The sequence below is a fragment of the Epinephelus fuscoguttatus genome, linkage group LG3 (genome assembly GCF_011397635.1).
Source record: "Epinephelus fuscoguttatus linkage group LG3, E.fuscoguttatus.final_Chr_v1".
Lineage (NCBI taxonomy): Eukaryota > Metazoa > Chordata > Actinopteri > Perciformes > Serranidae > Epinephelus > Epinephelus fuscoguttatus.
This window is the reverse complement of record NC_064754.1, coordinates 12,101,449-12,117,716: the sequence shown is the minus strand read 5'-3', so window position 1 is coordinate 12,117,716 and position 16,268 is coordinate 12,101,449. Positions and strand designations below refer to the sequence as shown.

The window sequence follows — 16,268 nt, the reverse complement described above, 5'->3', positions numbered from 1 at the left end:
GTGATTATATTGACATTTTTTACATGCACAAAATATTCCAGTTTTTGCCCTTATTCCAAAAAAGACAATATTCCTACACCTAGTTTTTTGGTTATTTGGCTGATGAAAATATTAAATTATTAATTATATTAAATATTTCACTCATATTTCTGTTTACATGCAGCTGTGAATATTCCAATTATCGTGCCCTAACGTCATTTATCACATCAAAATATGGAAAAGCTTTGCGTCTTTGCATCAAAATAGGATTTCTTTCCAAGGTTTTCCACCGTATTTTTGACTGTATTTGAAATCATACCATCAGGATTTCTAAAAACCAACCCAAGCCTAGTCATAATTGTAAAAATCCTAATTATATCCAAACTGAATATGGTGTTTACAAGGCCCCTATCAAATCAGAATATTGTCATATTTAGGAATAGCAGTAGAATATTACTGTGCATGTAAACGTGTAACATTAAGAACGAGTACGATATGGGGTGTGATTGACAGTGACTGACACCAGATGTGGGGGTTGCCATGTGCTCATCCCACCGCAGCTCCACCCAGGCTTTCTTTCCCCAAGTTAGGATGTTCTGACTTGCCCTCAGAAACCTGAGGATGATGTCACAGACACTACAGCCATGTTTGTCAAAAAAACAGCTGTCTGGTGAAGTAGAAAGACTTGAGTTTTAACTGCAAAGGTATCCCGGGATAAAAAAGGCCAGAGGAGGCCCCCTTTATTTGAGCCACCACGTTTGTCCAGGTATTAAAAAATACAACTTTGGAACTATGTTTTTCAAATACTACAGTTTCCCAATTAGAAGTTTCATGTGCAAGCAGTTAAACTTTTTCCATATAACCTCGAGAGGTTTGTGCAGAGGAGAAAAACATACTAGGGCTGTTTTGCTTAATAAATGAATGTCAGTCAGCAAACCTAAATGTATCAAGAAATAATAGGAGAACATATTTGTTACGTACCTGACCAGTCTACAATTTCCAGGAAATGTTCAGTGAAGAACTTAGGCCATTGTATAAATTGCAGTTAAATTAAAAAGTTATTGTACTTAAGCTACATATGTATATATTTATTATTGGACAATGTCTACGAGATACAATAATCAGTATTAACTATTTGGACAAATGGTTAATTATTAAATTGGTGTAAAGTGATAAAGGGAATTTTCAGGCATAATAGAAATATTTCCTTAGTTCAACAATAATTACTGTTGAATAAACTCCTTTTGCGCTCTGAGAAAATCCAGTACTCTGGTCTCTGGTTTTGGGATGGAGTTTCTTGTGTTCTCAAATGGTGTTGTTATCGACTGTAAGGAGGTACACTTCTTCACTGTTGTAACAGTAATTACTTGTAGTCGAGTGTGACTGTCTTCATTTCTTTGATTTTTAGAGATCTGGTACATTTCGAGAAAAACAATGTGATTGTCTTTCATCTTACATTTTCTGAATAAAAGATGAATTTTTATAGATCATAGATTGAGATTATAGATTTCATAGTTTCCCCAAATTTACAAAAAAATGTCATCAGCAAAACAAAGGTTATAGCCTGATGAATTAACAGTCCCTGAATTATCCATCAGTTGCATGTAATGATCTGCAGAATGTGATGTGGTCTTTGTCAAAATGACTGTAAGGTTTTTAGGTTTCCAACTTAGCCTGTTGGTTTAATCTTATTATTGTAGACTTGTTAAACTTGTTGAATGAAGGTTTTTTTTGTTTGTTTTTATTTTGAACTAAATTGCCATATCCCACACACTGTAGGAATTAGCACATAGGCAACATATTGGTGGATGAGCAAATTTTGGTGTAACTTAGTAAGTTAATCAAAAAGTGTTTGCAACAAGAAGACTTAAAACAATTTGTTTTTGTTTCTGCTAGTGATACATAGTGTGTTAATGGTGAAGTTTGATAGTCACACTGAAGACGATTGAAAGTAGAATTGACACAGAACATGTCTACGCAGGGCATGAATGATCTGGTACTCAAGACCAAGCATTGTGTTGTATTTCTGGTAGCAGCTGTAACAAAATTTGAACATAAAAATTGATAATATGCAATAAAAGAACTGGGCCTCAACTTTCAGTATGGTAAAAAATGACCTCATGGAACAAAGGTCCACTTAATCTTTTGCCACAATACTTAAGTCTCTCACTTTAGATAAATGAGTTATCCGATTGCTTAGATTTCTTCTCTTCATTTGTGTGAAATGTGAAGCTAGCGTTGTTAAAGATTGTTTTTATTTGTGTTTGATTTGGGTGTCTTCCTCTCCCATTTGTCATTTTTCTTCAGGACTGGGTTGACCATATAAACACCGTCAACCACACAGCTGCCTGCAGAGACCTGCGCAACAAGTGAGGACATTTTTTAATGCGCTGCTGAAGCTGCATCTCCAGTTTATCTTCAGTATTATGTTATAGCACCATAGACAAGTATAAAACAGTATAAACAGTCAAAAGTATTTAATATGAGAAGAAAATCAAAGGTGTACAAAGGAATTTTGATAACAGTAAAACAAGCACTTGGAAACACAGCCCAGGGATGTTTTTGGCTTACTGAGTGCTTACTTCTAATGTGTTGGCAAACAGCTGCGTACTTACACATCCATGTGACACAGATAACCATGAGTGTTCACTGAATTTGTACAGGGTGTACCTAAGTTCAATATTAACTTGCCTTTTTGCCCTGGATTAGCCATCTAGATTCAGAGAGAAAACATCCTGGCTCTTTAGCTTGATAGATGCTTGAACCTGTTTGTTTTGGGGAATTGGCGTGATGGTATGAGTCAATCATATAGCTGATGTGCAGACTGCAGAACCAAAACAAGCATGACGACGGCTAAATCTGCTTAGAGCTACAGAGTAAGGCCCAGATCAGACAGAGTGTGTTTTAGGTGCATGGATTGGCTTTTTGTAATCATTTTCAGTGAGAGTGAAGTATTTTGCTCACTTGCCTTGCATTTTTTCAGGCACTTCGCATTTTTGCAAAAGCGCTCTGAATGTCTCGGGTTGAAAAGAACTTAAACTCAGGGCACCCAGAGTCATGGAGGGTTCCCCCCCCCCCCATTGTTTAATCAGATGAATTGAGAGGCAGGCCCTCACTGGTGGCCATGACAATAAGTGGTAGCGTACATGGTTTGCATTAAGCTAATGTTAGCTCACTTTTAATGTTGCCCCACTTGGCAAGCTGCGAGACATATTTGAGCACATTTTAGCCTTAACTACTTTATAACAATTTGCCAACCATAATCAGGCCTGTTGATTGACAGCAGATAGACAAATTGTCCCTGACTCATCCTTAAATAAGTCTTAATCCGACCATCGTCTAGACAGGCCGGGACCTGCTGACGGTACTGCCTGTGATTTCTCTTTCAGAGGATCTCATTAACCCACAAAGATCTGGGTTTCTCCCTGTCCAGCATACTACATGGGAACCCCTCTTACCATCAGTTACAGCCACACCAAGTGACCTCTGCCTGTCCCTTTTTTTAATGTGGATTTCAATCTACAGACCTGTGTAACCTGCAACATGCGCTCTGTCTGATGGGGCCCCACGATTTAATTCTGAGTGGGCGTGGTATTACAAAGGACCATTTGACATTACACTCAATATCATTAAACTTATTGCTCAATGCAGATTGTACTTGGTATTTCTTTTCAAGTATAAGTTTAGGAGTAAGAAGATGCTGAAGGTCACTCTAACGAGTGTTTGTGTGTGTCTCTGAAGGTACCCTCACTGGAAACCAAATCTACCAAGGTTAGTTGGACTCTTGTTCTTATGTTTCTCTGTTGTTAGCTGTGACCAGCAGCCATTGGGAGTCAGTCCTGTCACTAAGCAAGGCCCACACATTCAGATGGCTTGCTTGTGCATATACAACCAATCTGACGCAGCTCTTACAAAACAGTTTTGTTGGGTATCCATTTGAAAATAGCTCTACTTAATGTTTTTGATGTCATTTATAATTTAGGTTATAGTATGGAGGTATACTTCATGTTGATGTTGTAAAGCAGAAAATATTGACATAAAGTGGGCACTTAAGTACATAGCAAGTTGTTTTCACAACAGTTTTAAGCAGTTGTTTGGCAAATGTTTTAGAATCCTGGAACCATAACCTGCCATGTTGCAAGACATAACACTGTAATGTGCAAATATAGGCCTTTGGGCTACCATATGTCACAATCTACTTTAACTTCACCGGTTATGTCTGCTAATGAATGTTTTCTTTTATCCAGTCGCAGTGGGAGATACGGCAGCCGGGCTCAGTGGGATCCCAGGGATCAGTCTCCATCTCACACTGTGTCTCGATCCCTCTCTTCTTCTCCTCCCCCGAGTCCTTCTCACGGCAGACACAGGGTGGGCCCCCATTCCCATAGGCCCCCCATTCCCGTAGGCCGCCCTCTTCACCATCAGCCTCGCCACCAATACTATACAGGTAGGTCACATGCTAGAGAATAGAGAATAGGCCCGGTTTTGAGGCATGATTTCTGGCATGGCTTCCCATGCACAGTGCATTCTCCCTGCACATGTGCACACAGTCAACACTACTATCGACACTACAGTACTGTCTGAGCCAAATGACTCCGTAAGTTTTGATTGGCTGAAGTCTGAATATGTTGTAATTTTATGAGTAGTTTACAGATACAGCAAACATTGTGAGGAAAGAAGTGCATAACATGCAGCAAAAGTCTCTGTTTGAAATCAAACCATACATGTTGCAGCGATGTTGAATGCATCTCTGTGTTTCCAAAAGTAAACTGCATATCCTGGTTTTATAAAAACCTTCATCTCAAACTTGAATAACCCCAATATACTAGCAGGATTAGTAAGACGTTTTTATACTGCAAGGATTTAATTTGTTTTCTGTGTTTCATATAATTGTGAATTTACAAAAAAAAGTATTATTGTATTTGTGAATTTTTCTTCCACCATTTCTTTTTGCTCTTCTGTACTCCTCCTGATTCATGGCGTGTCTACAGGGGGTGCCTCTCGTAGCAGTTTGAAGCGTCCACATGATGATTCAACCAAGTTCTCCCATGACACCAGCCGACATCCATCCTTCTCTAAGGCAGGTCATGGCACCAGACATGGTCCTTTACAGTCCTCCACCAAAACTTTCAAGAGCGGGACGAAGCCTGGGACCAAGACGACTAAGATGGCAAGTGCCAAGGCTGCTGACACAGTGCGTGTCCTTCACTAAAGTTGTTTTCACAACCACAGAAACACCTGCTAGTGTATCTTTAATTAAATATGTTCATATAGCAGCTTTACAGCAGTTAGATGACTCAAAACTAGTGTTTACACCATTCAGTTCTCAAGTGTTTGTTATTGAAGCTTATGGATGCTAAAGGCTGATTTCAGGCACAGTGCTAGAAATAATTCAGTTCTAGTGGCTTGACATGTTGACACTGAATTATGCTAATTTTACGAAATGAGCAGGTTTTTCTTCAGCCGCTTCAGTATTTTCTCAAACTCATCCACACTGTCATTGTAAATTAAACAAGTAACAGTTCAGTATGTGATTAAAGTAGTAAAAACTTGAATTGATTTGCCTCTGGTTCTCTTAAACTTGATTCCTCCTAAAACTAACCTGCAGTTATTGCTGTTGGTTTCTAGTCTGCCAAGCCTCCACCAGCCAAGAAGAAGAAGAAGGTGGTGACCCCAGCCTCCCAGGTCTGGTCCGTTGCAGAGCGTCTGGTATATCTGACAGGCATCCCAAAAGATGCGTCAGAGCAGGAAGTTACCGACTTGGTGGGGTCCTTTGGCAAGATCAATAATGTGATCCTCATGCCATGCTCCGAGGAAGAGAGCGAGAAGTGCGAAGGGCAAAAGGTAATATTTACATGTAACGTGTGTTTACTCTAGTTGTGTTTACTTTTGCAAGAAAGGATTTTTTTCTTTTGGATTCTTAGAGAACAGTTTAAACTTAAAAAAATATTGAATAGTGGACAATCAGTATTTTTAACTGTTTTAAAGGCAAGATTGTTTTTGTTCATTCAGTCATTACTTTCAGCTGATATGCTGACATGTGTAGTAGTAGTCAGTCTGTTGATGACAAAGCTGTTTTTATGTCTCTGTTGCAGTTTGCTCATTTAGTGAAATTAAACCAAAAAGAAGCAGTATATTCAATTTGGTCATTTCTTTCAAAAGGATTAGGTTTAATATGTTTTCACTGTTAGCCCGGCTTGTGGTGCTAAAATGTATTAGTTAACAATGCTAGAGGAGTTTGGGGGCTCAAAATGAAGCTGCTTGCTCAGCGGGGCAACATGAGGGGAGACTGAAGGCTGCCACCAGGTCTCTGCAGCAGTGTCGTCCCAAAACATCAATTGCAGAATGAGTGGCAGCACTAGCTAGCTCTCATCCAAACTCGCTTGCGCAAAGTGCAGAGCAGCCAAGGCTACCTAACCAGTTGAGACCAGAGGGTGGGTGTTGGACACTATGTTTATGCATTTTAACATAGGTAGCTGGCTGTTGCAGGAAAGCCAACAGAAAAACTGAAAATAAAATAAAAAGCAACACAATTACATTGCACCATATTAAAAGACAAAAGCTCCCCCTGTTTCATTTCATTTTATGTTTTTTATTCTAACAAATTAAGTAGTTTGTTACATGTGTCGGGCTGCCGAAAGCAAAATTAACAGAAACTGACATCCTCAGTATGACAGTTTACTGTGTTTGTGTTGCAGAGCATCATAATGGTCTCTGTCTGTCCCACATTATAACTTTGTCACCCCCTCTTGTTGCAGGCATCTGTATGCATGTTGAGGGCTGAAGACGCCCAGGCTCTGGCTAACTCCACCAATCTCTCCATCAAAGACCAACAAATCACTGCTTCAGTAGCCAAGGTACCACATGGAAAACACATGCATGTGGATTGATCGTGTATCCAAAACCCTTTGATACATAAATATCATGACTCTTGCACCAATAACAGCAGACTGACATTTTATTTTTGCCTGAGTAAAGAGGAATTTTTTGATACGGAAACTGTTTGTACCACGTGCATGTAATCTCGTGACCACTTTCGGTAAACACATTCTATTTATTTGTTTTAGAAACCTGAAGCAGGGCAGTCCTCTGATGCTAACAACAGGTTTGTCACCGTTATCATCTCAAACATTTTCCTTTTTAATCCCCATGTGCTGCACACTCACCCGCCAATTTCCAAACTGCTCCAGTTACACTCAGCTAACAGTATTTCTGTCTTCACAGCAAACCTGCTCCAGGAGCAGACAAAGATGCTGCTGGGGAAGACTTGGGTAAGAAAACAGCTGCAATACAGATATTCAGTACTGTACAAGAAATCCTTTTGATATCAACTGTTACCATATCTAAAACTAAGGCTCACGTAGTCCGGTTTATGATGGCATGTGATGTTAAAAACATACTAATTGTAGCTCTGTTTGCACCTTGGCTTCTCATCCCCTCCTCTAACTCCCCACTGCAGGAGGTGAGGCTGACCAGAAGACTTCTGATGAGGTACATGATGCATGTAGTGCTCACACACTATAAAATTTACATAACATTGTGAAAAGAGCTGGTATTTTCACTTAATCTTGGGGCTCAAATGTCTGTTTAAATTCCAGCTTCATCACAAATAATAAAATGTCACTATTAATGTGTTTTACATCCTAATACAATGTCTCCTACAGAAGGGCACGGTGTTGATCACAGGACTTCCTGAGAGCGACTGGTCAGAGAGTGATATCATCAAGCTGGTGCAGCCCTTTGGGACTCCCTCTGACATCATCCTGGCAACACAAAACGGAAAGGTTGGTATGAACACAGTTGCATCTGAAGCTTTTACACTTTAGTCTATAAAAATTGAGGATATAAAAAACAGTCTAAATGAACTTAAAAGTCAAGTAAAATCAGGAAGGGCTCTTCATTATAAGTATGTTTTAAGAAGGGACTGTTCCAGAGCCTCGGGGCCCTGAAAGTAAACACTCTGTCCCCTTAAGTTTTTAACTGGGCTTCTGAATCAGACAGAAGACCTTTGCTCGTGGACCTCAAAGTATGTCCTGGTGTTCACGGCACTAAGAGGTCAGAGATATAGCTGGGAGAGCTATAATCTATTCTAAAACATACTGGGAGCCAGTGTAAAGAGGCTAAAACTGGAGTGATAGTACAAGAAGATAATGTAAGTCCTGAGTACGTTTTTGGAAGATACTTGGCCTTCTCTTTTCATTGAGGGCTACAAACCAGGTGTTCAATGGAATAGTCAAAATGAATAATCATGAATACCCACAACACAATACAAAATAAAATATTGTGTGTCCTATGTCTACAGAGTCTGTGCATAATATTTTTGCATGTTTTTCAGGTTGTTATTATGTGGCCTGCTGACCATTTTCAAATTGGAATTTATACATATATATTTTTTGTACTCTGAATGTAAATAAGGTGCTAGAGTTCACAAAAGAGCATCAACATAGAGCTTGCTTATCAAGATCTGTTTTAAGGGAGGATCCCCAGGACTCCCGACAGAGGTCTGAGCTAAATATTTATATATTAATTACTAATGTTTGATTATTATGTGGCCCCTGGACTCCTGACATGTTGCCAAAGGGGAAAACAAGTTGGGTATGCCTCTCTCAATGACCGTTTCCTGTTACAGTGTATGTTTGTTGAAAAACACTGAGTTGATAAGATGTTCCAGCAACACAATATTAAAACATTCTTTGCATGTTAGGCACTTGTGTCAGTGCCAGACACAGAGATTGCTCAAGAGATGGTGAAAGTCCACTCCTTCATGCCCATGAAGATGAACGACTCTGAGCTGAAGCTGGTCCATGTCAAACAGCGCGTCGGTCTCAGCACACCGGTAGGTCTCTCATCAATATTGCAGTTCACCATGACAGTATATTGATCATTTCGTCTGCTCTCTTTCTTTCTGGTGTTCTTTGTCCATTATCTTACTTTTGATATTGTATTGTGTTGAACAGTGAACAATAACTGTCATTATTACTTCACGCAGGTGGCTCTCTACAATCTTCTGATGGGATCAGCCGAACCACTGGTGAGTATTTCTGTGAATAATTATTCAGCTGTGTTTTGTCCACGTGATGGAGTGTGCTCAGGTTATTTATGTACTGCTTTGCTAAAGCAGCGCGAAGCTTTGGGCAGCACTCTTTAGATTTAGATAAGCAAAGACACTCTTGCAGTGTGTGTTGTATAGTGATCTGTGCAGTACTTCAGAAAAAGAGTAAATTTAGCAAACATCAATATTTGACATGCCTATCATAGAATTTTTTCAGGGATTTAAGTTGCTGTGAAACTCATTTATTCATGTAAATGAATTCATCTGACTAACTTAAATAGTTTGTATACTTTGAACTGATTTACTGTGACACTGTTGGACTGTTGACGAATGAGTGACAGAATGTTTCTTTCCATCCTGCAGGAGAATGCTGTTCCAGTAGGCTGGAGCTGCCTGTTGGTGATCAATAATGTTCCCAACACACCGTCTGCCTCTTCTGAGGTCCAAAAATTGGTGCGGCGCTTTGGTACCGTCATCAAGACCCTCGTGCTCAACAACATGGTGAGAGCTAGTTGTCTGTGCAGCTGCAAACATGCTAATCCATTATATCCTGAACCTTCCCTGCTCTCATTCAGAGCTATGGCCTGGGTTGGAAATCCATTTTCTCCAACTCTGTCATGTTTCACTTTTCTATTTATAAATTATGTGTCTCTCTCTGCTCAGGTGATCTGTGAGATGGCGACTGCAGCTATGGCCTTGTCTGTCTACAAACGCTTCCAGACGTTTCCGTGCATCATCCAGAACAACCCTCTGTTCTTCTCCCGCAAGCCTGACCCCAAAGCCAACACACAGACCAAAGTCATCGCTGCATATCTTGATTCATCTGAGGTTGGTGCCAATTGATTTGCAATAGTTGTCAGGAGTTACGGGACATTCGTTTAGGCACAGTTTTATCTACTACTGGGATACATTCCTGTAGCTTTAAGTCATATGTTAAAAAAAAATCTGAATGCATTGATCTGACACATCAATACCTCCTTGTCTCTGATCGCAGGACACACCTGCAAATGGCAAAGGCAGCCAAGCAGCAGCTGCAGACGAAGAGGAGACAGCACATAAAGAGAATTCCGAACCTCCATTGGAGGGGATTGAAAAAGACGGTGATGAGAAGGAGGAGAAGAGCCCAGAGAGGACAGTTGGTGAAAACAAAGCTTTGGGAGAAGACCAGAGCAAAGAGGAAGAAATTCAAAAAGACGAGATCACTGATGCTCCTTCTGACACTTTGGCCACACCAGATGCCAAACTAGAAGCAGATCCGGAGACAGACATGAAAGAAAAATCAGATGTTGAAACTGAAATGGAGACGGCAGAGGAGAACAAAGCGCCCACCGGAGGAAATGATGAGACTCCTGCTGGTGAAGAAACAAAGCCATCTTGCTCTGATGGTGAAACAGCCTCCCAGGAGATGGTCATGCCAGCGCTCCCTAAGGTAAAATATCCTAAAACTGTCACTCTACTCCTGTTGTTGGAGCCAGACTGTGTAGCTAAGGTCGGAAACCTCAAACATAATTGATATTTGTGACTTCTGACATCTTTTCATCCCTTTTTTTCTACAGGTCACTCAAGAGATGGTCAACGCACTGCTTGTGGAGTGCCGAACAAGAACCGCCAGCAGTTCCAACAACGCAGCAGCGTCCACCAATGGAGTCCAGGGGAAAACGCAAGTGGATACAGAGCAGGGTGAAAAGACAGCAGAGGGAAAAAAGGAGCCAGTCAAGAACCACAAAGAGGTGGAGGTGAAGAAGCAGGAGAGGGAGCGAAAAGAGAGGGAGGCAAGAAAAGAAAAGGAGACAAGGGAGAAAGAGCGGAAGGAGAGGGAGAGGGAGCGGAGGGCCTGGGAGAAGGAGGAGAGGACCAGGCGTGACAGGGAGCGAGATGAAAGAAACAGGAGGGACAGGGAGAAGAGAGAGGAGGAGAGGAGGGAAAGAGAGAGGAGGGACAGGAAGAGAGCACACCGCGAGGGTTCGTCAGGGTCACGGTCGTCCTTCAGGTCGGATGGACACAGACACAGCTCCTGGAGGGATGAGCATTCTAACAACTCAGAAGCGGAGAACAAAATGGTGAGAAGACAGTCAGACAGACAGGTTGAGAAGTGACAAATTAGAAGTTAAATCTCTCCTTATTCTTATCCCATTTTTTTTGTCCTGTCATGCATTCAGGCGGAGGGAGAGGAGGAGTGTGATGACTTCCCGTTCAACATGAGTGACTTTGTGACGGTAGATGAAGTTGGAGATGTGAACGACCTTCCTTCCCCTGCTGCTCCCTCTGTTCCCATGGAAACCACAGAGGAAGTTGAGGACGCTCCGTCATCTGTCCAACAGGACACTCCAGAGGTATCACATATAACTTATTCTCTACATGGTCATTACAGAGTAGGGGCCTTAAATTTCCACAATGTAATGACATCATGGTTCTCATCCTGTTTTCTTTTATAGGAGACGCCCATGGAGGTTACCGCGGAAACAACAGACACCACAGCAACCCTGGTGCAGGCTGATGAGCACATTTCAGAGTCTGAAGCTGAGAATGTGCTGATGGCTGAGACTGCAGATGATGCTATGTCATCAGATTTATCATCCGGTCCCATCATCATCGCTGTAGCATCCCTCTCACAGGATTTACAGGCTGACGCCAGCCAAACATACATGCCAACATATCAAGCACCTGAGACTGAGATCACACCTGAGACTGAGATCACACCTGAGACAGGTAGAACCTCACACTGATTTAATCTAATTGCCAAGTGAAGGAAACACCATATTAGATTTTTTTTTCTTTAGGTTTGTGTAATAAATTTTGGCCTAAAATTTGCTATTACATTTTAGAAGCCACGCCGACAGCCGTTGTGGACTCCACCACTGAGGATCAACCCCTGCCCGCACCTGCTCCTGAAGCTGCAGCTGTCCCAGCTGACTCCTCCTCAAACAGCACAGCACCAGGAGCAGTGACCTCAGAGAATGAGAAGGATGAGACAGAGGACAGTGCTCTCAATCACGATCAGGCTAAGAAGGAGGAGATGGTGCCAGACAAAACAGAGGAGCAGGAGAAGATGCAGGATGAAGAGGACAAAGAGACGGCAGCTCCTGCTGTGCAGACAGGTATTATCATGGTGGTGTTTAAGTGTGCTGAAAACGTTCAAAAAGTACTGATACACAAACGCTGATACACTGAAACCACAAATAAAATTAGCAGCACAAACACTAATTCACTTTCAGTGAAGACAGAGCAGGTTATCTGGATAAGCACACTGAGTAAAACTAGCACCAGGTCTTTCCACATCAGTCCCTGTTCCACGTTTTAAAAAGGTCTCTGTTGCTCACAGGAAACCCTGAGAGGCCTGAGGATCAAACAAACACCAAAGAGGAGTGTGTGAGCAAAGAATCCTCTCTTCCTCCTTTTGACCCCAGCCACCCAGTTGGTAAGAATAATCACTATCTGCCATTGTGTTTTCACAGTTGTGTTCATCTGTGTTTTACATGTTTTTTCACAATATCTGACTTTGCTGATAGAGTTCACATCATGTATGTGTGTGTGTATGTGTGTGTCCACAGGTATGGAGTACTTGGTCCCAAAGACAGGTTTCTTCTGCAAGGTGTGTAACAGGTTCTTTACCGGAGCCAAAGAGGCAGAGATCAACCACTGCAAAACCCTCAAACACTATGAGAACCTGCAGGTAAGCAACACACACACACAGTTTTATCTGTGGGTGCACTGTGAAGATGAAATTTTCTGTAGCTTTCTCCTCTTCTCCACAACAACAGACCCATTACAGATTCTGATTGTGTCTGCAATTAATTAATTATATGTTCTGGGAAGACCGAAGTCAGAAGGTTTTATGGTTTTAACCCAAAGTAGAATTACCATGTGCAATCAAAATCATAGCCATAGAGCTCCCCCAGTCACCAGCCAGCTTGCCTGCATTTTGAGTCCTGCTGTGACAGCCTTGTCGTGAGGCATCGACAGAGATATTGGAATGTAGCCCTGGAAGTACTAAACTTTTAGAGGAACTATTCCTCCTTGAAATCCTCCACATTGTGGCCCCAGAAATCTCTACTCTTCTTGCACCCATGCCTCTCCCTCCAGAGAACTACCAGCAACACCGGCTTATAGAGCTTTAACTTACCTTTTGCAAATTAGAATTGAGCATTAAGCCCTGTAATGTGAATGTAGCCTTACAGAAGTCAGTATCTCCAGACATTTGTTTGGTCACAAAGAGGCAACAATATTCACGTCTAATCCAGTCTCCTTGTTCATTCTTTTGCAGAAATACTTGCAGACAACAAAGACAGCGAATGTCACCGCTAAGCCCGACTCCACCTGAATGCGGTTATGAAAATCCAGACTGAATTCACCATTCCCCTCCTTTTGTATTGTCTCTTCATTTCTCACACAGGGTCCAGATTCTCACACTGATGTAGATTAGTGCCACGTTCCGTCTCAGTTTGAATATGTGCTGTAGATTTTTCATGTGCAATTAATTAAGAGAAATGAGTTTGTGTACAGTGGAAGGTGGCTGTCTGTAAGAAGTGTGCACAATCAATAAAATGTTTGTACTAAATTGTTTGTCTTCACTCACTTACAGTGTTATGTGCTGCGTGCTCAGATAACGTGGAGTTAAAGGCATCAGCAGCTGTTTTGACAGGCTTCATTCACCTTCTGTTTTACTGCAAACTACCTGCAGTTAAGTTAAATGATGGAAACTTCTAATGTAACCAGTGGCTTTAGGTTTCCCTTTTGTTCACATTGACATTTGTTGAGTTTATGTTCACACATTGAGGCTTAGTTTCTCTTGTTTCTTTGGTGTTCTGCTGCTGTGCATCACTGAAAGCAGTTTTTCTAATGTAACTGTGTTTCTATTTAAAGAGTAATTTAACACTGCATCCACTTTTTTAAACATAAATAAAATATGGATGCAGCAGCTATCAGTAGATTCTGGTCTAATTCTGTAGTACGTATGCATAAACTAATACAAGTTCATCGAGCTACCAGAGATCAGAAGAGTCTGAGAAGGGAGTTATTGACTGAGTTTAGTGTAAGTGGGTGACGTGTAAGAGGGTAATTATCTTAAGTAGTTCAAAAGTAATGGCTTGAGGGATGAAGCTGTTGCAAAACCTGGCTGTTCTGCTCCTGATGCTGTGGTACCACTTGCCAGAGGCCAGCAGGGAGAACAGTCCATGGTGGGGGTGGATGCATGTGTCAGGCAGCGTTTGTGTTCAAAGTCCTGGATGAAGGGAAGAGAGGTTCCTTAATCTTCACATGTAACACCTGTGCTGTTCTCTGAAGTTAAGTGTTATCAAACCACCTCCACACAACTGAAGCTGTTCCATTTTTTAAAGCTAATTCCTCCAGTGAAGCCAGCAACTAGGTTATAATGACAGTGTCTCCTCTAAGGCCTTACACCCTGAACCCTCAGGGTCTGAACTGACACCACCTAACAAATGTTTGCGTGCGAGAGACTGCAAAGGTTTGAAATGGTGAATGGGACAGCACCACCATCACGTCACCTTGACGAACCCAATATATTTTTTGATTTGAAACTTTATTTTGTGTTCTTCTTCACAGCTGAGGCACTTCAGGGGTCAGTCCAGGATTTGAATGTCTTACAGAGTGGACAAGAAGTTGTCAAATCAATTTAGCATCATTAAGCAAAACCAAAAGAAACAGTAAACCATGTAATATATCCTATATTTGCAATCCCCTGATTTCATTTGTTTATTAAGGATCATCTTAAATCCTTGAATCCTTAAAATAGCGTTGTAAATAGCTATGTAAATATATTTAAATTTATTTCTATGTAAATTTAATGTGCCAGGTTAAAACACCCATGTTAGTCATGTTCATTATTTTTAAAAACTCCCCCAGGCTACCCCTGGCTTTCTTCCCCTATGTTTTAACGTCACTGTGCTATGAACTGTGGGTAATTCCTTCGGGCAAAGTCTACAGAAATGCAAACTTATGGAAACTGTGAATAAAGGGCTTAAAATATCTGGAAGAGAACCCTCATGCACTTTAAAAAATTGACAGTAGGGCAGTGCTAAGCTCTCACGCACTTCGCAGGAATGCCCCTCAAGGTACCTGAATATGGAGACTGGAATTGGGCTGTTCACTTTCTGCCATGTTCATTGCTGTTGTATGTAGCCATATTGTAAATGTGTCAACCGGTACTGTTCCAGTATTGTGCGTACAGGCTCAGGCTGAACTGGATTAGCAGACTTGTAGACTTGCGTGTGTCTGCAAGAGCTGAGGACTGTCCAAATCCATAATTCAGCCAGTCTACAAGGGGCCTCAGGCAGACTTTCTGCAGACTCCCAGAGAGTCAGATGGTTTAATTACACACAGTTCATTGCAATTTGGACACGACATATGACAAATTACAGACTAAAAAACAAAAGTTGTTACTGTGTAAAACAATTACTGTATTAAAACTTTACTTGAAGCATGTTGGCCAAAAATAATAAATGGCATTACGACACAGAAATATGTATTAATAATGCCAAATACATAAGCTGATGACATATAAAATCAGCAGTCACAGGTGTATGTTGTATCATTAGAGCAGCAGTAATATGAAATAAAAGACCAGAAAAAGAATCCACAGTGATCAATACTGAGCAAACTGTCTGACAATAGTAACAGGAGTGAATGTAGCGAGTCCTGAAACTGCCATATTCTTCAGTAGCACTTCATCACTATGTACAGAAACTATAGGATCACCAGTTAAGCAAGCATACAGGTTTGTACAGCAGCAAGTGAATCTTGGCTTTGACAATGAGGGAAACATGTCAGCAGCCACCCACAGTGCTTAAGGTAAACTATGCTAATTATGTAACACTGTTAAAGGTTATAATGTTTGTATCTTGATTGCTGTCAGTCCCTAGAACAGGCTTAACTGGAAAAAGTATCAATAGAAATGGTCTGTTTCTGTTTGACAGCACTATTCTCACCATCCACTCCTTTTAACCGTGACCCAAAGTGTCACTTGTACCTTAAAAATAGAAATTTGGATGCTGTCATTTTGCACTGAAGGTGCTGTACAAACAAATGTTTGTATGTCATTTGCACATGTGTATACAAGCTCACAAATCAATTTAAATTTTGCATGCAACATATTTGCATGAGATGTGGGAGGTAATGAATGCTCTGTGACAGCCTTGACATTTGGGCAGCCCAACATTTTTGAGCGCTCTCTGGACATTATTAGCTTGTTAGAGCTCTGGCTTGTTCACAATCATTGTTA

The 16,268-nt window shown here is 41.1% G+C and overlaps 1 protein-coding gene across 2 annotated transcripts in view; it reads left to right on the top strand.

Moving 5' to 3' along the window:
* The window catches only part of LOC125886103 (zinc finger protein 638-like), a 34,147-nt gene extending 20,558 nt beyond the window's left edge, over positions 1 to 13,589 (top strand). The window contains exons 4-25 of one of the 2 annotated variants that reach the window (XM_049572049.1): positions 2,287 to 2,348; positions 3,721 to 3,750; positions 4,227 to 4,426; positions 4,971 to 5,173; positions 5,608 to 5,823; positions 6,738 to 6,836; positions 7,047 to 7,084; positions 7,204 to 7,250; positions 7,439 to 7,470; positions 7,644 to 7,763; positions 8,684 to 8,815; positions 8,969 to 9,010; positions 9,395 to 9,532; positions 9,695 to 9,859; positions 10,026 to 10,460; positions 10,588 to 11,091; positions 11,191 to 11,364; positions 11,467 to 11,740; positions 11,857 to 12,129; positions 12,354 to 12,449; positions 12,583 to 12,704; positions 13,296 to 13,589. In XM_049572049.1, the coding sequence (XP_049428006.1) occupies positions 2,287 to 2,348; positions 3,721 to 3,750; positions 4,227 to 4,426; positions 4,971 to 5,173; positions 5,608 to 5,823; positions 6,738 to 6,836; positions 7,047 to 7,084; positions 7,204 to 7,250; positions 7,439 to 7,470; positions 7,644 to 7,763; positions 8,684 to 8,815; positions 8,969 to 9,010; positions 9,395 to 9,532; positions 9,695 to 9,859; positions 10,026 to 10,460; positions 10,588 to 11,091; positions 11,191 to 11,364; positions 11,467 to 11,740; positions 11,857 to 12,129; positions 12,354 to 12,449; positions 12,583 to 12,704; positions 13,296 to 13,352 (3,459 nt within the window). In that variant the 3' untranslated portion in view covers positions 13,353 to 13,589. The remainder of the gene's footprint in view (positions 1 to 2,286; positions 2,349 to 3,720; positions 3,751 to 4,226; positions 4,427 to 4,970; positions 5,174 to 5,607; positions 5,824 to 6,737; positions 6,837 to 7,046; positions 7,085 to 7,203; positions 7,251 to 7,438; positions 7,471 to 7,643; positions 7,764 to 8,683; positions 8,816 to 8,968; positions 9,011 to 9,394; positions 9,533 to 9,694; positions 9,860 to 10,025; positions 10,461 to 10,587; positions 11,092 to 11,190; positions 11,365 to 11,466; positions 11,741 to 11,856; positions 12,130 to 12,353; positions 12,450 to 12,582; positions 12,705 to 13,295) is intronic. The other variant, XM_049572050.1, reaches the window with a different exon arrangement.
* Positions 13,590 to 16,268: the final 2,679 nt, after the last annotated feature.